Below are 21,136 nucleotides of genomic sequence, written 5' to 3'. Positions count from 1 at the left end.
AGACAAATTGTCTATGTAGAAACACCCTTCCCAGTCAAAATGATTAATGCATTCCCTGATGATAACACAGTGCCATGTTTGTTATTAACTATTTAACAATGAAAGACAAGAAAAAATTAAAACTTAGTAGAAAGAAAATATTAAAAAATTAAAAATTAAAAATTAAAAATAAATAAATAAATAGCAACTTAAATAGACAGCAATATTATTAACGTATCGGTCACCTGCTAAAGTCCAGCTTTGCCTTTCCCTTCTCGTTTGTTGTAAACAAGGCCTGAGATACCCACTGGTGGTCAGCTTTAGGTAATGTCTTACACCATCCATCAGGGAGCAAGGGATGTTCTGAAGAATAATATACTAATATCATTAAAAAAGAAATCACAAATTAATAACACTTGACACAAAACCTGTACCTTGATTCCTGGCACTGCCAGTGAGGACTATTAAAGCTGTTGGTACTTGCTCGGGTTCTGGTTGAGCCTCAGGCACCTCAACTAGTTCAGGTAGTTGTGTTACAGGTACTCCTGGTTCAGGTGGTTGTATTGACAGAGATGCTTCTGGTGTTGGCTGCTGACGTGTACTTGATTCACTGGTTTGTTGGACTACAATGAAATGAAGAAAATTCTTTCAGAACACATCTTCAAACAGAAACAGTTATCTGAGTTTTCAAAAATTACCTAAATTCTTCTCTATTTGGTCAGCAATGGCAGAAAGCTCCTCATCATCTGCATCTTGAGTACTTGACAATGTAGATGTAGATGTCACAGTGGCAGAGGGTTTCACTGGTTTTCCTTTTCTCGTTGATACAGGAATGGTGGGTTTGAACTTTGCAACACCTGCAGTTGAAGTAACCCTGGACAAATATTTCTCAGTGCTTATGTGTCCAGATGCCAGACCAGCTGCAAGTGAGGAGACAACTGGATTTGATGCAGAGCTTTGGCTTGGTTGCATGGAACTGCTTTGCTTTTTGGCCTTTTTATCCTCCCTCTGCTTTTTCTTCAGGGCCACAACATCACGACCCTCTTTAAAGGACTCCACATACCTCTTAAAGGCAGCTTTGTTTGGACTTATGGCAGAGTGGGTCACTTTTTCATTGCGAATGTTATCAACAAACCAGCCAACATAGCCAAGAGCATTTTCCAGCATCCACCTGAATGACTGGCCACGATATTTTCCAAACTGGAGCAAGTACTCTCCTAGCACATCAATTTCATTTTTAACATCCCCTTTTCTCTTCTTGACAGCTTCAATAGCAAGTTTTCTGACCTGAACGAAATAGTATATTGATAACAATGATTAGGTCGTTGTGTTGACCTTAGAAATTAAAGTCTCCTCAGGGTAAGTCTGTATATAAAATCAAAGGAACACAGAGAAACTTTCATTAGGAAATGTGCAAGTAGTTTAATACACACAAGGCTCAAATCTAGCTCAGGTCACACTAGAGTCGCATGTAATAGAATTACAAAAAAATTAGCCAACTAAATGGTTTTCCGTCGATTTTTTTAACACCATTTTGATTAATAATTCGGTCTATTTGACACTCTTTGAGCTTGTTTCTTTATCAGTGAGACAGTGACCTGACTTGCACTTGTAGAATATGACCAGAACTTTCGGCCCGCCGATTCAATATCGAGGAAAAACAAATCTGCACTCGAACTCGGTCTTAAAATTATAATTGTTTTGTTTGTCTCTAAGCCCTCAGGATATTATAATTAAGAGTTCAATGAAGCACTTAGTCTTAATTGATGTTTTGTTGAACGAAACAAAAGCAACAAGCCGTTCTCAGGACCAAACAATTGGCTTTTTAAATTTTAATCTTAACAATTCTAAATTGTTTAAGCTTACCTCTTCGGGAGGTTTGCTAATCACTTGCGGCTCATTCTTTCCCTGGCGCTTGTCCTGTTGCTCCGAATTCTTCTTGAACACCTCGTCTGCTTCTCCTGTGTAGCCAAGCATCAAATCCCTATTGGAAAAACGTCTAAACTTCGGCATTCTCGCCATGGCGGAAAGATATAAACAGAAAAGAAAACCACAAAGGCAAACGACAAGTACGAAAACGATCGAGCGCGTAAGTCTCTTCCACGAATAATTTTTGGCAGAAAATAGTTCTAAACGGATCCTTATAACACAGATTACAACGCTCGATGTCTTCGTTGGTCTCTGTCTCTTTCAATAACTTCTTGTAATCGCTTTTCAAAGTCCTACCTTTCGATTCAAAATCTTAAAAGGTAAGAGAAAGAAGCTCGCTAGGTTTATTGTTGTTAACTTGCAAATTGACCAATCACATCCACTCGTTTGGTGATTCGAAATCTACTAGATGTGATTGGTCAGCTTAACGAAATGTACAGGATATCATTGGTCCAAAACTGCTAATCTACAGGATACGATTGGCTCACTCAACAGAGAAGATTTATGGTGTTCCATCCCCGAGGAAGGCGCCCATTCTTCTCTGTTGGTACCCGGTGGGAAAAGGGGACTCCCTTATGAGCACAGGCTCCCCACAAAGAGAAAAATAGGCAAATCACTCAAATTACAGAGGTTTATTAGGGTTTTATTACAGATTTACTCCAGAAAGACTACAAACACACAATAAATTAATCAGAACTATAAAAAAAGTGAATGTAAAGTGAAAGTTCGTCTATTGCATAAAGCAAAACAGTAAGAAGAGGATATGAAAATCCAACAAACTTTCCCTCTGCTTCTCTAAGGGCTTGGGACCTTCTAGCAATTGAGCTAGGCAGCATTAAAAGTTTGAAGGTTTGGATTTATGATGGCATTTCCTCCATCAAGGGGACCATTACCCAAACCTCAGAAGCTGACTGCTAACTGAGGGAGCTAGGCTAGTTAACCGCCGCCCAGCACCCGGCGTTGTTCAAGCAAGCTTGAACTGGAATAACATAATAAAAAAAAAAAAAAAAAAAAATGAATTGAAAATAATCTATAAGCTAATCTGTCTTCTTCTTTTTATACTCTTTCTTGTTTTTAAGGTTTTCTCTCCATGTCTCAAAGCTTTCAGTCATTTGGTTACAATACCAATTTCCAAAGTACTGTTTATGATTTTCAGGATCTCTCTTCTTTCCACATTTGGTGCAAACCATGTCATACAAGGATCGCTTACGACTGCTGCTTGCTTTCTGTTCCTGGGGAGTCCTTGCTTCATCTTTTTGTTTTGGGTTTGTTGGTGGTTGACACTGAGACTTTTGTTGCCCAGACTGATTGTGCTGTTCAGGCTGATGGTGTTGTGCTGTCATTTGTGGCTGTATTGTAACATGGTGATATCTTCTCTCTGCTGTTGGTGGCTGTAAAAAGGGAACAGGAGTTGGAAGTATTGGCACTGGCGGGCAAGCTTTCGCAGCTGGACCTCTGAGAATAGCTGTTCCCGTGGTATTGGTTGGTAATATAAATTTAAAGGGCACAGGAAAGTTGACTTGTGGCAGAGATGTAGGTAGCAGTATGGCTTGTGGTAAAGGTGTCTGAGATGTTGCTGCTTCAGTTCGTTGAGGTAATCCCTGTTTAAGCATTTCTTGTTCTTTCTTCTTTTGTCGCTTGATATACCACTGACTTAGTGTTGTTTGGTTTATGTCTGGTAGCTGGATCTGTGTCTCTCTAGTCACCATGCCATTGTTCATAACACGTTCTTGTATGCCTCTGTAGTCTTTACACACAAGAGATCAACGGGTGGTTGTTTTTTTTCTTGATCTCTCCGGCCCAGGATGTACATTACACAGTTCAGATATTATTGCCTCGGTGTACCTGTTACAATCTGGCCATTGGGCTGGGGCACTGTTGGAGCCTAGAAAACATCTTAAAGAAAGAAAAAGGAAATGCTTTTATAAATAATTGTGTAATATATTTTACAACATTATAATACAGTTGCTCAGACCTCCTAGTGCTGTCCAGCCCAGGTACAACATTGGTACTTCTTCTCTTTGGAGCTTTAAACTTTCCCTTCACCAGCGCAGTGCGGTGTCGTGGAGCAAATGTTGTTGGCTGTTTGTCATATTCATGAAGGCTTTTCCACAATCTGATTACTTCATTGGCTTTGGTATTGGACAAGGCCATATTTCCATCTTTCAAAGAAACCAAATATGCTGCTAAAGCCTGGACTTCCCCATATCCCTCAATGTTGTCGGGCCCAGCAGAGTCCTAGAGAGCAATAAATGGTAATAATTGAAGGGGTGCACGAAAGAAAGTCCTAAGTGACCTTTGGAAAATTTTTAGGCAGCCAGGATTGAAATACTTCCCCTCATAGTGTACTCTAGTTTTAATTATTGTCTCAAAAAAACTAGTAATTACTACTAGTTCTTATTAGACAATAATGAAGACAAAGTACACGGTATAAATTGCTGCGAGGTATTTCAATGCTGGTTACCTCAAAATGTTCTAAAAGTCACTTAGGGCTTTATTATTCCAAGCACCCCTTCAATTAAGGGTTTACTTAAATAAATTGTTTAAATCCTTATATATGAACTTACATCTATGTCACATGGTAATTCACTTCCTGCATCATCCTCAGTGTAGTCTTCATCAGAAGTACTGGCAGTCTCTGAGTGTAGATGTAAATTCACATCTTTAGTTAAAAATTCAGGAAAGACACAGTCATTTTGAAGAAAATGTGCACTTACCTCTGTCACCACTAAACACCTGCTCTGCAACTGCAATAGTCTCATCTTCATTTGCACTAAATCCTTCATCTATTTGGTCTGGGTTAATATCTGAGAGAGGTTCTTCCCTGTCTGGTCTCAGATCTTCATCTTCTAGGTTGTTGTCCTTGAGAATCTCACCAGTTTGATTAAAGAGATATTCAACTGCTATCATTTCACCTGTGTGGATTCCAATGTTCTGAACATTGGACTTCATTTTCTTACCAAGGACATCCTCACTTAGCTCATTCACAGCTTGTATTAATAATCCACTGTAGCTTTCTGGTCCCGATTGAGTACTTGACACTGCAGCAGAAGCACGATCAGCATTCCACCTCATCAGGCCGTCTAACAAGTAAGCTTGAAAATGAATGTCACTTGCAGAAGTACCTGAAATAAACAAGAACATTTTATAAACAAAAGTATTTGGGATGTGTTGAGTCTTTGCACTGATGTCATTACCTGGTATGAATTTATCAATATGCAGGTGGAATGACTCCAAAGAGGTTGAACCTCTTGCACATCTATAAGTTGGAAGTTGGACACCACCTTTAGTCAAGACTCCAGTTTTTGTATATAGTTGCACACCCTCAGGGTCCTGAATGCATGGAATGTGGTGCTTTTGGTTGTCCCACATTGCCCATATGCGGGTTTTGTCAAGCAATGGAACTCCAATAGTATCACAACCCTGGGGACCAGTAAATGTCAATAGTAGATCATAAATCATTGCAGTGGTGTCAACTACTCCCCGAGTTTTCCTACGGCAATGTAGAGCCAATTCTCTCCTAGTAATCTTTTCAATAATGGCTGCTTCAGAAGGGTCAGCAATGCCTTGACTCCGCAGTTGTCCTCTTTTGGCAGCCTTTAATAAAGCCAGGTCTTGTTCACTCCATTGAAAGATGCACTGTGATAAACGACTGAGAAATACACTACAGAGTGGATGGGCCTCTGTATTACATCCAGCAGCAATTCGTCTCATAAAGTGCCAAATATGAAGGCGTATCACTAAATTGTCCCAGAGTGAGAACAGATTCTGAGTTTTGCCGCCTGTGGTTCCACCGCAACAATCTCTGTCAACGTAAAGGACCTCAGGAGGTGAAACACCAGCCATAGAAAATCTTCTCATAAGTCCATTTGCCATGTTTTCCAATCCAGTTCCTTCATTGACAGTCATCACTGACATTCAGGAGCACTTGTCCTTTTTCATTTCCAATATTGGTGGCCCAGGAAGCAGTACCAGCACTATCTCCCGCAAGTTTTCTCACAATTTTGTTGGTAGAGTCCATTTTCAATATTCTTCCAAAGACAGAAGTGATGGATGCTTTAATATAGTCCATTCTGGCCATGATGTCTAGGGCATACACTGTGAGCAGCTACTTATACTTTGGCACTGGTACAAATTCTGGAGGCTCTTGGAACTTAAGGGGACCAGTGAGGCCACGTTTGGATGCATTTGAAAAGTATTTGCAGTCAGTCAGATACTGGGCTGATTTTTGGAGCCACTTTTCACTGTGTTCTTCAGTAAGCTTCCTTTGTAATTGTGTAGAGCTATTGCCAAGGCCCCTGTTTCTCAACAGTCTGATAACTCTAACATCACAAGCATATTGGTAGGTTAGCAGAACTGGAAACTGAACTTGATGGCCAGCATCAAGTTGTTTTACAATCTCAGGGCTCCAGCTGATAACTTTTTTTTGGCAACACCTACACTCAAGGTACTCTGCAGCAAGGTTGTAGTAGCTGTCAATGTCTAGGACTTCCCTCACAGTGCTGTATATCCCAGCGCTGGTGAGTGGTTTCTTGTCACATCCTTCATGTGGGCAGTATAGTGTGACTTTCCAAAGCTTCCTTGGCATCCAAAGTAACAGCCGTTGAGCAAAGAATCTGTCTGGACAAGGTGGCTGTGTGGTGATAAGAGGTGGCTGAGGGGGATCCCACCATAGCTTGTTGACCCTAAAAGGAAATTAACAGTCAGACAAATTGTCTATGTAGAAACACCCTTCACAGTCAAAATGATTAATACATTCCCTGATGATAACACAGTGTCATGTTTGTTATTAACTATTTAACAATGAAAGACAAGAAAAAATTAAAACTTAGCAGAAAGAAAATATTAAAAAATTAAAAATTAAAAATAAATAAATAAATAGCAACTTAAATAGACAGCAATATTATTAACGTATCGGTCACCTGCTAAAGTCCAGCTTTGCCTTTCCCTTCTCGTTTGTTGTAAACAAGGCCTGAGATACCCACTGGTGGTCAGCTTTAGGTAATGTGTTACGCCATCCTTCAGGGAGCAAGGGATGTTCTGAAGAATAATATACTAATATCATTAAAAAAGAAATCACAAATTAATAACACTTGACACAAAACCTGTACCTTGATTCCTGGCACTGCTGGTGAGGGCTATTGAAGCTGTTGGTACTTGCTCGGGTTCTGGTTGAGCCTCAGGCACCTCAACTAGTTCAGGTAGTTGTGTTACAGGTACTCCTGGTTCAGGTGGTTGTATTGACAGAGATGCTTCTGGTGTTGGTTGCTGACTTGTACTTGATTCACTGGTTTGTTGGACTACAATGAAATGAAGAAAATTCTTTCAGAACACATCTTCAAACAGAAACAGTTATCTGAGTTTTCAAAAATTACCTAGATTCTTCTCTATTTGGTCAGCAATGGCAGAAAGCTCCTCATCATCTGCATCTTGAGTACTTGACAATGTAGATGTAGATGTCACAGTGGCAGAGGGTTTCACCGGTTTTCTTTTTCTCGTTGATACAGGAATGGTGGGTTTGAACTTTGCAACACCTGCAGTTGAAGTAACCCTGGACAAATATTTCTCAGTGCTTATGTGTCCAGATGCCAGACCAGCTGCAAGTGAGGAGACAACTGGATTTGATGCAGAGCTTTGGCTTGGTTGCATGGAACTGCTTTGCTTTTTGGCCTCTTTATCCTCCCTCTGCTTTTTCTTCAGGGCCACAACATCACGACCCTCTTTAAAGGACTCCACATACTTCTTAAAGGCAGCTTTGTTTTGACTTATGGCAGAGTGGGTCACGTTTTCATTACGAATGTTATCAACAAACCAGCCAACATAGCCAAGAGCATTTTCCAGCATCCACCTGAATGACTGGCCACGATATTTTCCAAACTGGAGCAAGTACTCTCCTAGCACATCAATTTCATTTTTAACATCCCCTTTTCTCTTCTTGACAGCTTCAATAGCAAGTTTTCTGACCTGAACGAAATAGTATATTGATAACAATGATTAGGTCGTTGTGTTGACCTTAGAAATTAAAGTCTCCTCAGGGTAAGTCTGTATATAAAATCAAAGGAACACAGAGAAACCTTCATTAGGAAATGTGCAAGTAGTTTAATACACACAAGGCTCAAATCTAGCTCAGGTTACACTAGAGTCGCATGTAATATAATTACAAAAAAATTAGCCAACTAAATGATTTTCCGTCGATCTTTTAAACACCATCTTGATTAATAATTCGGTCTATTTGACACTCTTTGAGCTTGTTTCTTTATCAGTGAGACAGTGACCTGACTTGCACTTGTAGAATATGACCAGAACTTTCGGCCCGCCGATTCAATATCGAGGAAAAACAAATCTGCACTCGAACTCGGTCTTAAAATTATAATTGTTTTCTCTAAGCCCTCAGGATATTATAATTAAGAGTTCAATGAAGCACTTAGTCTTAATTGATGTTTTGTTAAACGAAACAAAAGCAACAAGCCGTTCTCAGGACCAAACAATTGGCTTTTTAAATTTTAATCTTAACAATTCTAAATTGTTTAAGCTTACCTGTTCGGGAGGTTTGCTAATCACTTGCGGCTCATTCTTTCCCTGGCGCTTGTCCTGTTGCTCCGAATTCTTCTTGAACACCTCGTCTGCTTCTCCTGTGTAGCCAAGCATCAAATCCCCATTGGAAAAACGTCTAAACTTCGGCATTCTCGCCATGGCGGAAAGATATAAACAGAAAAGAAAACCACAAAGGTAAACGAGAAGTACGAAAACGATCGAGCGCGTAAGTCTCTTCCACGAATAATTTTTGGCAGAAAATAGTTCTAAACGGATCCTTATAACACAGATTACAACGCTCGATGTCTTCGTTGGTCTCTGTCTCTTTCAATAACTTCTTGTAATCGCTTTTCAAAGTCCTACCTTTCGATTCAAAATCTTAAAAGGTAAGAGAAAGAAGCTCGCTAGGTTTGTTGTTGTTAACTTGCAAATTGACCAATCACATCCACTCGTTTGGTGATTCGAAATGTACTGGATGTGATTGGTCAGCTTAACGAAATCTACAGGATCTCATTTGTCCAAGACTTCTAATCTACAGGATGCGATTGGCTCACTCAACAGAGAAGATTAGCCTGACCGCGCAAAGGATCCTTCAATGTAGCGCAATCGCAAAGGATCCTTCAATGTAGCGCAATCTTCTCTGTTGAGTGTTCCAAGAGGTAACCAATCAGCACCGAGCAAATCTATATGTTGACTAATCACATCCACTGATTGTTCCAAATTCAGTTCCAAATTTAATGGCTTGCATCATAGTTCATGGAGGGTCCATGAGCAAAATTCAGGAAGTGAAGTAAGATAATTCTACCGAGATAATGTTGCTGAGAAATAATTCAAGAAATAACGCCATGTTTAAGCAGTTTTAGACCGTGAATTAGGGTGATGAAGAATCGATTTTGAGAAATAATTTTACATGGCGATTCAGTCGATCGCTGTGTTTGTTTACATCTGTTCGTGTAGCGCAGAGTAATCTCGTCGTCCCAGGTTCACCTTTAACCACGCAGGTTTTGTTCGTCACCGCTCACTAAAAATCGCAAGTTACATTGATACATCGACACAAATAATTTAAAGCACAAGCGATTGAAACCACGGTTTGCTCGTATCGGCGGTGATTTCAATGAGGCAAATAAGTTTATCGCTATCGCAGGTTTGCGTACGGCGGACGATATTAATAATAATAATAATACACAACGAACCAGCCAGCGATCCGTTCGCGGACAACTTGATACTCGATAAACGTTCTTTTTCCCTCCGCTATCCGCGCGCAGTGCACGAAACGCAGCTTGCGTACATCACACGACAGAGATAACTCGCACATTAGACAGCGAGAGAAGCGCGAAACGGCTGCGATTCTGTTCTGTTCAATTCGAACCTTTTATCCGCCGAAGTGTTGGGCTTTCACAGACATTTTCGCGATATTGGTGGCGTTAAATTCACAGTGGTTATCATTAGCGACCTCTATCGTGTTCAGAGGAAAACTGTGAAGTGCTTTCAAACGTAAAAGGCAAGAAACCTTTGATCCACGGAACTGATCGTCTGCGAAGTCACGCGTGCCATGCGTGAGTTCAGTTGACCTCTAAGCGCGCGGAAGCTTTCACGCACTAATACTCGAGCGTGGGTGCTCGTGTGAGATCACGCTTTGCGTGGTTGAAGCTTTTTCGACGATTTCTTCCAAATTTTGATGTCAAGTGGCAAGAAAAAATAATTTTAGGCTTAATACACACACGAGATTGATTTTGGCCTGGAAAATGCACTAATTAAAGCAATGTTGCGTCAGATTTGTTCTGCTCAAAAATATTACAAAAATCGACAGGTCATGCCAAGATAAATTTTACGTTGTTGTAGAAATAAACAAATTTGGAACGCTTCACGAATTTGCGTGTCACCCTTACGCCTGAAACCTTCTTATCTTCGGTGTTTACGTTAGCCAATCAGATCGCTTGGTGTTCCAAATTTGTTCCAATTTCGTTCCAAATTGGCCTCCATACATGGAAGATTCATGCATGACACCTCGCTTGCTATTTTCAGCTTTCTGCCATATTGGATGTAAATAGCTTGCGAGGCTGTAATCCTGCAATTAATTTACGGAGTTAGACTGTATTATTGTTGTTGATTTTCCAGCTCTGTTTAGATCACTTCTTGTTTGAGTTAATTTCGGGTTCATTTAGCTCATTGGTGGATCTTTTCACGGGGAATTCGGAGGCTTTGTGTATGGTCTTCATGAATAATTTATAGTTCTGCCCCATTGCACGTGGTATTGACGACTGAGAAATAACACATTTTGAGGTAGGTTTTTTTAACTTTTTATCGGTATTGCAAGTGAAGCAAACTTTCTTTTAAGTATTAAATATGTTTTCACGTAAATTATTTCACATTAGACTGTGTAATTTTTTTTCCTCGGCGAAATAAATAACCCATCGTTCTGCTCTGTTGATTTTCGTGAGTTCAAATTGTAAAATTGTTCATTACAAGAGGTTTATATTCGTCATGTAACGCTTCTCCGAGACTAAATCGACGCTAAAATAGTTTATACTTGAGGAAAACAGTTCGTAAGAGCCCAGGCTACGATAAATATGCATTTGCTTTCAACTTTTTTTTGTTAGAGTTGTCATTGTATAGTTTCAGTTGAAATAAGGCTGCAAAATATTTTTGTGAAAGTCTTGCGAAATTATATGTGAGTGTTTGATGAGGTCAGCCAAAGCGTGTGTTCTTGTTTGTATTAAAATCGTGTAAGGGTGCAATTGAAAAGAAATTCCTGTGGTGTAATGGTATCACACTGGTCTGTTTCTGACCAGAAATTCAGGTTCAAATCCTGACAGGTCTCTTAAATATTGCACTTTTTGTGATCATGTTTTAAATTTTTTGTGAGAGTATAGTTATGTTATGGCTGAGCAGGTCACAGATGAAAGTCATTGAGGTTATGATTTTTTCGATACTTGTTTCTGAATTATCATCGCATTTTTTCCAGTGGATTCAAAGGGTGTACTGTCAAGATGTTCTGCAGCGTGTTGACAAGGTTAAGGCTTCCATAACCTCGGTGTTTGGCAAGATCCTAAAAAACAATTCATCCAGGGTCTACCTTGGAAGCTGCTAGTGATCTTCTGGATGAAACTCGGGTAGGTACAGAAAATAGTGACTGACAAGGCTTTGAAATTTTAATAAAATAAAAGCATTTTTCTTTTTCTTTAACAGGAGTGTGTTGGCCCGGACAACATAGAGGGTCTCGTTGAGGTCCACGACTTGGCAGCCTATCTTGTTATCCCGCATAAACAAGATAGACCAATAGACAACAGCCAAGCAGACAACATCACAAGACTGTGGGCTGCTTTGTAAGAATATGACAAAAGACCCACTATATTTACATCACGTTTCGCCAGTTCCTCTCCAAGAGGAAGGTTTAAGGCCTCAAAGTCAACTGTCACTCCTGGAGTTGAAGCTACCCGCCAGTAATCATAGCATTTACAAATTCATTGCCATGTTAGAGAGCCACATGGTCTCAATACATAACGTTTTACATGTAATTGTTACAAATTATTAATGTTTCCATTTCTCTTCAGCTGCTTCCTCGATCAAAACACTGGGCCTGCCCAGCGACCAGATATTAATCAGTACATGGAGACTATTACCAATAAACTTTGTGCTGTCTACACTGGAAATGTGCTTGAAAAAGGAGTTAGAGTGTTGAGGTGGCCCCTTATCCTGAGGGCCTACCAAAACATCAAAACCAAAGATGGAGCACTGAACGGAAATTCAGTTGGTTGACATAAATCAGTCTACTCTAATGCAATGGTATGTAAACTAAATATGAATAAAACTAATCTGCGTAGCTGGTATAAGATTAAGCTATAACTAGAGAAGTGTTAAACACTAATACAAAGTAAAATCTGCTATGGGCCAGTCTATATTTAAATTTGCAGCAGGAAAAGAATGGAGCAATTTACCTAAAGAATTACAGGCTAAAGACTTAACTTAAGAACTTTTAAGTCAAAAACATTCCAGTATTTGTTAGAGCAAGACGGAGTATATCATAAATGTTGCATTTAGTTAATAGTTGTTACTGTTGTAACCAAATTTTCCCTTTTTAAAATAGTTTTTATTGCTAACACTTTGAAATATTTTATCAACTGCACATAGTTTTATACCAGCTGTCTGTATATTTAAATTCAGCTGATCTATTTTCAGTATAAATAAAGTACAGTATGTATGATGTGATGATGATGATGTTTTACATTTAAACCACTGTGGTGGTGACTGGGAAACTGATATTTCCAATTTTCTACTTTGTACAGGCCCTCCACCAATGGGATTACATTGACCAGGACCAGAGGACCAGCAGGACCAGAGTTGCTTCTGAATCATTGCCCTAAAAACAGTTTTTGAATGCCCAGGCATAATTTGCTACTCTGTATAGTTAATAATTTAGGATAACCTAAAGTACATAATTATATAATTATATTACTTAACAAAACTGTTCAGAGTAATTCACATTTGTATCAATCTTGTACCGATGAATAACATTGTACATGTAAAAATTACCTACAATAATATTATAAAATGATTTATGGTACCGTTTGAGTTGTATTTTAATTATGTTTCTCACCTTTTAAAGGTCACTGTTCCTGGGTTGATGGTTTGCATATGCACTGAAGTAGGTTTATGCATGAAGCAACCAGTGTGTTTTGAATTGTCCCTGTAAAGTACAAGATAATACTTCGCTCTCTTTGAATGCCAAGGGAAGTATATTCTAAAAATCAATGCACTCTCTGATCCATCACTGGCTGTTTCATTGTGTATTCTTGTGTATGAACAATATGCCATGCACAAACTTGTGATAAACTTATTCTCCTCATCCGAACCACTGGTGAAGTCATAGGCTGTCCTGACTTACAAACCATGGCTTTAAAGTAAATTGTGACTATATTGCACATTACAAATTTACAGTGTGATTGACAGACACTGGGAGGAAAAGAAAGGTGCCCATTCTTCTCAGTTAGGGTCCTGGTAGGAAAAGGGGATTTCCTTATGGAGCACAGGCTACCCACAAAGAGAGAGAGAGATGCAAATCTCGTGAATTACGGAGTTTTAATAGAGTTTTATTACAGATTCACTCCAAAATGACTGCAAATAGAAAATGAATTAAATTAAATTAATCCAAACTATATAAAAAAATAGCAAATGTAAATTGAATGTTTGTTTATGGGATGTTATTGAAAACTGCGTAAAGCAAAACAGTAAGAACGGGATTTTGAAAATCCAACAAACTTTCCCTCTGCTTTTCTAAGGGCTTGGGACCTTCTAGCAATTGAGCTAGGCAGCATTAAAAGTTTGAAGGTTTAGATTTATGATGGCATTTCCTCCATCAAGGGGCCATTACCCAAACCTCAGAAGCTGACTGCTAACTGAGGGAGCCAGGCCAGTTAACAGCTGCCCTACACCCTGCATTGTTGAAGCAAGCTTGAACTGAAATAACATGAAAAAAAAAATAAAGAATATGATCTATGTATGTTCAATTAGTTTCACAGTGATTTCCTTTGTTTCAACATGCTCAGAATCAAATATAATGGCCAAACTCTTGCATGTAAACCAAAACAAAAGTGTAGCTGACTAGGACCCCTTAGGAGGAGTTTGAGATGGTTGCAATGCATTGGGAACAAAAGTAAAAAAAAAAATATCAAAAGGGCACCTATTGGAGCTTCCTCTGCCCAAACCCCCACTCCTCCATAACCAGTACCCATTTATACATCTGGGTGAGGAGAGGCACTGTGAGAGTATGAACACAATGCAATGATCCCCAATATGGGGTCCATTGCACCAACCATTGAGCCACCATGCCTACTCCTCCTTAGGGACTGGAGTGGAGTTTAAGTCTAATATCCTTCTACAGAGGCAATCTGAGTGTGTGGTAACCTTTTTTTTAAAACACTGCTCAACCAATAGCAACTTAGGGCTACTTTAAGCAACTTAATGTGACTGAAGGCCCCAGTTGGTCACTTTTTCATTGCGAATGTTATCAACAAAGCCTAGAGCATTTCCCAGCATCCACCTGAATGACTGACCAAGATATTTTCCAAACTTGAGCAAGTACTCTTCTAGCACGTCAATTTCATTTTTAAACATTCCCTTTTCTCGTCTTGACAGCTTTTCTGACCTGAACGTAATAGTACATGTATATATTGATAACAAAGATAATAGCTTGTTGTGTTAACCTTAGAACACAAGTTTAAGTCTCTTAGTTTGTCTGTATAAAATCAAAGGAACACAGAGAAACTTTCATTACTAAATGTACAAGTATTTTAATACACACAAGGCTCAAATCTAGATCAGGTCACTGGGTCGCATGTAATATAATTACAAAAAAATAGCTAACTAAACGGTTTTTTGTTGATGTTAAACACCATTTTGATTAATAATTCGAGCTATTTGACACTGTTTAGGTTGTTTATTTATCAGTGAGACAGTGACCTGACTTGTAGAATATGACCTGAACTTTCGGCCCGCCGATTCAATATCGAGGAAAAACAAATCTGCACTCAACTCGGTCTTAAAATTATAATTGTTTTGTTTGTGTCAAAGTCCTCAGCGTATATAATTAAGAGGTCAATAGTCTAATGAAGCCGTTAGTCTTAATTGATGTTTTATTGAACAAACAAAAGCAATAAGCCGTTCTCAGGACCTAACAATTATTGGCTTTTTCAAATTTTAATCTTAACAGTATTATTCTAAATTGTTTAAGCTTTATACCTCTTCGGGAGATTTGCTGATCAGTAGCGGCTCAGTCTTTTCCCGGCGCTTGTCCTGCTGCTCAGAATTCCTCTTGCACACCTCGTGCGCTTCTGCTGTGTAGCCAAATATCAAATCCCCATTGGTAAAACGTCTAAACTTCGGCATTCTCGCCATGGCTGAAAGATATAAACAGAAAGAAAAACCACAAAGGCAAACGACAAATACGAAAACGATCAAGCGTATGTCTCTTCCACGAATAATTTGGGGCAGAAAATAGTTCTAAACGGATTCTTATAGTACAGATTAGAACGCTCGATGTCTTCGTTGAGCTCGGGCTCTTTCAATAACTCTTTGTAATCGCTTTTCAAAATCCTACCTTTCGATTCAAAATCTAAAGGTAAAAGAAAGAAACTTTAAAAGGGTTGTTGTTGTCGTTACTCGCAAATTGACCAATCACATCCAGTCGTTTGGCGATTCCAAATCTACTGGATGTGATTGGTCAGCTTAATGGTATCTACAGGATGTGATTGGTCGAAGACTGCTAATTTACAGGATGCGATTGGCTCACTCAACAGAGAACATTTAGCCCGAGGCAGCGATGCTTGGATGCAGCGCAGTTAACCAATCAGCATCGAGCAAATCCAAATGTTGAACAATCACATCCATGGATTGTTCCAAATTCAGTTCCAAATTTAATGGCTTGCTTGAGAAAAATTCAGGAAGTTAAGTTAGATAACTCTACCGATATAATTTTGCTGAGAAATAATTACACGTGAATTAGGGTGATGAAGAATCGATTTTGAGAAATAATTTTACATAGCGATTCAGTCGATCGCTGTGTTTGTTTACATCTGTTCGTGTACTTGTCGTCCCAAGTTCACTTTTAAACACGCAGGTTTTGTTCGTAACCGCTCAATTAAAAATCGCAATTTACATTGATACATCGACACAAATAATTTAAAACACAAGCGATTGAAATCACGGTTTGCTCGTATGGGCGGTTATTTCAGTGAGGCAAATAAGTTTATAGCTATCGCAGGTTTGCGTACGGCGGACGGCAAATCGATAATACACAACGAACCAACCGGTGATGCTAATTACAGCACTTTTACTGTGGTGATTCGGCATGGCGGCACATGTACAGTGACTGATAAATATCTAAAAGGAAATGAATATTGAAGTCAACTACGAGTTGCAAACCAGACACTTCGCGTCTCGAGTGTGGCGGAACCCGCGTTTCGCAGACAACTTGATACTCGATACACGTTCTTTTCCCCTCCGCTATCCGCGCGCAGTGCACGAAATGTAGCGTGCGTGATACACACGACAGACGTGACTCGCATCAGTTAGCCAGCGAGAGAAGCGCGAAACGGCTGCGATTCTGTTGTGCCCAATTCAAACCTCTTATCCGCCAAAGTGTTGGGCTTTCACAGACATTCTCGTGATGTTGGTGGCGTTAAATTCACAGTTGTTATTATTAGCGACCTCTATCGTGTTCAGAGCAAAACTGCGAAGTGCTTTCAAACGTAAAAAGCAAGAAACAATCGATCCACGGAACTGATCGTTTGCGAAGTCACGCGTGCCATGCGTGAGTGAGTTGAACTGACCTCTAAGCGCGCGTAAGCTTTCACGCACTAATACTCGTGCGAGATCACCACGCTTTGCGTGTTTGGAGCTTTTTTGACGATTTCTTCGAAATTTTTACGCCAAGTGGCAAGAAAAAACAATTTTAGGCTATATTACACACATGCGATTTATGTTGGCCTGGAAAATGTTCAAATTAAAGCAATGTTGCGTCAGATTTGCTCTGCTCAAAATTATTGTTAAAATCGGCAGGAGTACCGAGATAAATTTTACGTTGTTGTAAAACTAAAAAAATTTGGAACGCTTCACGAATTTGCGTGTCATCCTTGCGCAGGGGCCATGCTAATCTTCTCTGTATCGTTCCAATTTTAGTATATGTGCTGCCGTTAAGCGAGCACGTCTAAAGCTACGATCAAAGAAAGAATATATGTGGTACAATTGGACAATTCTAAAGCATGTGGGAAGTGTTTAAACTTGCGTCGGGGACAATTAATCGTCTACGCATGCGTGTAGGTGCGATGCACACGTCTGCAATAATGTCTGAATTGTTAAATGTGCTTCTGGTGTGTTTTTCAGATTTTTCCCAATTTTTTTCGTTTAGTTTGAGAAGTTTAAATTAGTTTAGAAACTTAATGAAACTATTTGAGAGTGTTCTTGGCCGAATCCGTGTCAAAACAGCACAACTGGCAATAGATTTTTAAGTCCACCGACAGTCCTTCTCGCGTTTTGTCTTGTTTATTCGTTGGGTTTCGTTTAGGGCAACATATGGGGTGAATTGGAGTTTTTATTGGATACTTTCTTGGTTATTTAAAACCGTTGGTCGCGTGTCACAGTTATTGATTTCGCAACTGACAACATCATTGTGTAAATATGAGCGGCCAAACTGTCGTGTTGGTTTAGTTGTCAAGAGCCCAGCTTGATCTTATTTTAAACCTTTATGTGATCTTGTCGTTACATTTGACCATAAAAATATTCATATATTGCTCAGTGTTCAAGTGTTACTCGTATTTCACAGTGGTATGTATAAAATGATAATCAGGGCTCACTGATTAATTATACAGATTGAAGAAACGTATTGAATTTGCATTCGTCTTTTCAAAGTCTCCTGTGTTTGTGGATATTACATGTAAATATATTCTAAAAGATGCTCGAAATTTTCTTTTAAGGATTATCTTAATTTTAACGTAGTTCTTAAAGCATTTCGCTTTTTTCACCCCTTTGTTTTCTCTTTCTTGTCTCAAGTCGCTAAATTCTCTCGCGATATGATGTATGCTCCCATGTTAAGCCATTTAGTTTCAGTCCCAACAAGCTACTGCCGAAAAAATATTTCGATGTTTTAGCAAGAAATTATATTCCCGCTGTTTTTGGCCATACCCCAACCACGCGGAAAACGTTTTCCCGACGTCGCCAGTCGCGTCCACGTTATCAACTTTCAGCGGCTGCACTCAGTGAACGTGCGCGATGAGAACATATATCAAAATGGCGGACGGTTGAGGAGTTTTGTTCGATAGCAAATTTCTTTGTTTCAACTCCTCCTCTTTTGAATATTCTTCAGTAGTTGGAAGTTGAACATATTGCATTTTAAATGGCGGCGATTCGCGTTTGCACAGGTTCGTCTCAACTTATTTTATTTTGATTAATTCATCTGATTCTTCTCCTATCGCGCGACCCCGCGTGCCGAGCAACATGCAAAAAGATCGAAATATGATTGGCATACGTTTATCTAAATCGTGGCTCTGGAAATTTGGCTGTATATCAAAACGGGAACTTCAGTTGGTTGTGTTCCATTTCCTGTTAAAGGTCTCAGTCTAGAAAGTAAACTTTGATTTTCTTTCTCAGGAGCATACACGACTGTTGCAAAACGTATTTGGAATGTAATAATGCTCAAAAATTCATTAGTGTGTAACTTAAAAATCTTGAAAACTTGTGCCATGAGTTTTCCATATGCAACTACAAGCAGGGACCTTGGAGACCATTTTAAAGTTGTAGGGCTGAAAAATCTGGCCAAGACAAACAAGCATTAGGGGTCACTGTTCCATTATTTATCATGTCAGATGGAGCCCTAAAGAATAATCCTGAGCAAAAAAGTGATAGGGCTGTAGGCTGAGCTCTACCAGCCCTTCCCCTTCGCATTCCCTAAACTGCAATCCTTTATAAAAAGAATTATTTATCTTGTTATTTACATTTCAGGTACCTTGAAGACTGTAAAATGGCAAACATCTAACAGATTGCTGCGCTGTTTCCACATTCATTCTGGAGCTGTAAATAAGGGACTGCTTTTTCAAACAAGGACACTTTCACAACAGAAGCCTCAGTCATTAACACTTCAACAATGTGTGTCCCGGCTTCTTAGTTTGAAGCAGTTCATTCATTGTTTTTGTACTAAAACGTCAAGCAGCAAGTTTGAAAATAGAACTTCACCAGATCTAAAGAAAGAAACTCATGAACTCAATCTCAGCCATGTAGATAATCAGGGCCGTGCACAAATGATGGATGTTGGTGCCAAGGCAGAGAGTAACAGACTAGCTGTGGCAACAGCTGTAGTGAATTTAGGTGCGGAAGCATTTCATCTTTTAAAAGAAAACAAAATTAGCAAGGGAAATGTTTTGACTGTTGCTCAACTGGCAGGTATTATGGCATCAAAGCAGACTCCAAATCTTATTCCTTTGTGCCACAATATTCACATAACTCATGCAGAAGTCAACCTGGAATTGAATGAAGAAAAATTTGCTGTGAATATTACAGGCTCAGTGAACTCGGTTGGGAGGACTGGAGTGGAGATGGAATCACTGACTGCTGTTACTGTAGCTGCTTTGACTGTGTACGACATGTGCAAAGCTGTGTCACATGATATTGTTATCTCAGACATCAAGCTTCTGAAAAAAGTCGGAGGAAATAGTGGTGATTATATTGCAACTTGAATATGTACCCAAAGTGTTTCAGTTAACCTGTTTATTTAGAGACATCTTGTGTTTTTTTTTGTTTTTTTTCGGATAAATTGCAGATTTTTTGTCATGTATCAAGTGTGAAGATAGGTAGATGAACTATTGGACATGTTTAAGTGCATATTTCAATTAGATGCATATTCTATACTTCATCTTGTATGGAGACTGACGTGGATCTCGGCAAGTACTAAAAGAACCTGCCCAAGTTCCTCTAGAAGGACAGCACACCTAGTGTGGAAAGTGCTGTTGCCTTTGGTGAGAACTTCCATATGAAAAAGTCTGGGATCATGCTTATCATAGTTTTTATTTATTTATTGTGTTTTTACTCCTTCGGGTCAGGAGACTTGAGTTGAAGATTACAGAGGACAAATTGTTGTGATGTAAAATAAAATTCTCCTCACTTGTACAAAGAAGGGGATGTGAAAACTAGTGAAGAGAATCTGTATGATAGGAATTAAAGTTTTGGTGCAATAAATCTTTTGCGAGCTGAAATAATTTTTTTTTTTCACATTTTATTCAACAACAAAAATAATATATTAGAAAAATTAAAGGTATATAACGTTCTGGGTGTTCACAAATTTACCTTAGGCCTTATTTGTTTATGGGGGGAAACACTGAGAAGATTACTAGATGCTACAGGCAGTGATGGCTTCAGGTTAAAAACATCAGCTACATTGATCACTTTGGCTTTGATCCATTATACATCATAAGTGTAGACAGAGAAGCTATACGTAATATTAAACTCCCACATGGATGGTGCTCACAGTTCCTCTCCAAAATTTGGATTATTTGGAACTTTCAGCATGCCCTCCAAAATTTGGAACATCCAACTGATCAAACCATAGTTGTTTTAATTATCGAGTCAGTATTTGTTTTTTCCTTAAAATGCAAATTAGAGAGGTTTATTTGTTTTGATTAGCTTGTGTGAAGAGAGCAAAACAAAGAAGTAAATGCTCAATTTAAATCACTTCGAGACAATTGATTTTCCCACAAATGAACAGTATGTAAAGTACTTATTACTACTAAGATAAGCCAAGTAGATTAGTTTGGTCACTTGGGTTTCCATATGATTGAACCACTTTCAGGCTTTTGCCCCTTTTCCATGCGTATCAGATATTGGTAGTAGTGAACCTTAACATATTCCCTCACTCATCCAAACTGAGCCACAGCCACTTCCCACTTTGCACAGGGTTCGTATGGGTCCTGGAAAACCTGGAAAGTCCTGGAATTTTATTGTGGCATTTTCCAGGACTGGAAAGTCCTAGAAAAGGGCTACTGGTCCTGGAAAGTTCTGGAAATCTGTTAAACTCAAGTAAAAAACATGAAATGTATGGCAAACAGTAAGGAGAATTGGCATTAAGATAATGGGAGTGAAAGGGTTAATGTGAATTTCAGAGTCCTGTAAAAATCAATCTGAGTCCTGGAAAAGTCCTGGAAAAGTCCGG

At 39.1% G+C, this 21,136-nt stretch overlaps 4 protein-coding genes, 1 long non-coding RNA gene, 1 other non-coding gene and 1 pseudogene across 9 annotated transcripts; 2 read left to right on the top strand and 5 right to left on the bottom strand.

The window, feature by feature from the left end:
• Positions 1-10: 10 nt before the first annotated feature.
• On the bottom strand, positions 11-2,248 carry LOC149107279 (uncharacterized). 2 transcript variants are annotated; one of them, XM_089296639.1, is made up of 5 exons: positions 2,206-2,248; positions 1,846-1,963; positions 678-1,266; positions 414-602; positions 11-342 (listed from the first exon to the last, which is right to left on the bottom strand). In XM_089296639.1, the coding sequence occupies exons 2-5, from the start codon at positions 1,954-1,956 to the stop codon at positions 221-223; spliced, it is 1,011 nt and encodes a 336-aa protein (XP_089152765.1). In that variant the 5' UTR covers positions 1,957-1,963; positions 2,206-2,248; the 3' UTR covers positions 11-220. The 2 variants fall into 2 exon arrangements, with proteins under 2 accessions (XP_089152765.1, XP_089152764.1); XM_089296638.1 differs by having other exon boundaries at positions 1,846-2,229.
• A 913-nt stretch (positions 2,249-3,161) lies between these two features.
• LOC149107278 (uncharacterized) lies at positions 3,162-5,994 on the bottom strand. The gene is made up of 5 exons (XM_089296609.1): positions 5,106-5,994; positions 4,626-5,033; positions 4,476-4,546; positions 3,884-4,146; positions 3,162-3,804 (listed from the first exon to the last, which is right to left on the bottom strand). Exons 1-5 carry the CDS (start codon positions 5,824-5,826, stop codon positions 3,672-3,674), a joined length of 1,596 nt encoding a protein of 531 aa, XP_089152735.1. The 5' UTR covers positions 5,827-5,994; the 3' UTR covers positions 3,162-3,671.
• Positions 5,843-9,036, bottom strand: LOC149107277 (uncharacterized). The gene is made up of 5 exons (XM_089296608.1): positions 8,446-9,036; positions 7,284-7,872; positions 7,020-7,208; positions 6,831-6,948; positions 5,843-6,593 (listed from the first exon to the last, which is right to left on the bottom strand). Exons 1-5 carry the CDS (start codon positions 8,599-8,601, stop codon positions 6,017-6,019), a joined length of 1,629 nt encoding a protein of 542 aa, XP_089152734.1. The 5' UTR covers positions 8,602-9,036; the 3' UTR covers positions 5,843-6,016.
• A 1,401-nt stretch (positions 9,037-10,437) lies between these two features.
• On the top strand, positions 10,438-13,006 carry LOC110044274 (uncharacterized). 3 transcript variants are annotated; one of them, XR_016209334.1, is made up of 4 exons: positions 10,440-10,725; positions 11,408-11,555; positions 11,632-12,228; positions 12,729-13,006. It is a non-coding gene; the product is annotated as an uncharacterized LOC110044274 (long non-coding RNA). The 3 variants fall into 3 exon arrangements; XR_016209335.1 differs by having other exon boundaries at positions 11,408-11,768; positions 11,997-12,228; XR_016209333.1 differs by having other exon boundaries at positions 10,438-10,725; positions 11,408-12,228.
• Positions 13,007-14,400: 1,394 nt separating this feature from the next.
• LOC149107276 (uncharacterized) lies at positions 14,401-15,436 on the bottom strand (annotated as a pseudogene).
• Positions 15,437-17,035: 1,599 nt separating this feature from the next.
• On the bottom strand, positions 17,036-17,144 carry LOC149107275 (U6 spliceosomal RNA). Its single transcript, XR_016209560.1, has one exon. It is a non-coding gene; the product is annotated as a U6 spliceosomal RNA (small nuclear RNA).
• Positions 17,145-17,882: 738 nt separating this feature from the next.
• On the top strand, positions 17,883-20,186 carry LOC110044265 (uncharacterized). Its single transcript, XM_020749790.2, has 2 exons — positions 17,883-18,356; positions 18,937-20,186. Exons 1-2 carry the CDS (start codon positions 18,332-18,334, stop codon positions 19,665-19,667), a joined length of 756 nt encoding a protein of 251 aa, XP_020605449.2. The 5' UTR covers positions 17,883-18,331; the 3' UTR covers positions 19,668-20,186.
• The last annotated feature ends 950 nt before the right edge of the window (positions 20,187-21,136 follow it).

Source organism: Orbicella faveolata, unplaced genomic scaffold, assembly GCF_042242905.1.
Source record: "Orbicella faveolata isolate gen_17 unplaced genomic scaffold, um_ofav_v1 contig_27, whole genome shotgun sequence".
Taxonomy (NCBI): Eukaryota; Metazoa; Cnidaria; class Anthozoa; order Scleractinia; family Merulinidae; genus Orbicella; species Orbicella faveolata.
This window is presented reverse-complemented; position numbering and strand designations above follow the sequence as displayed.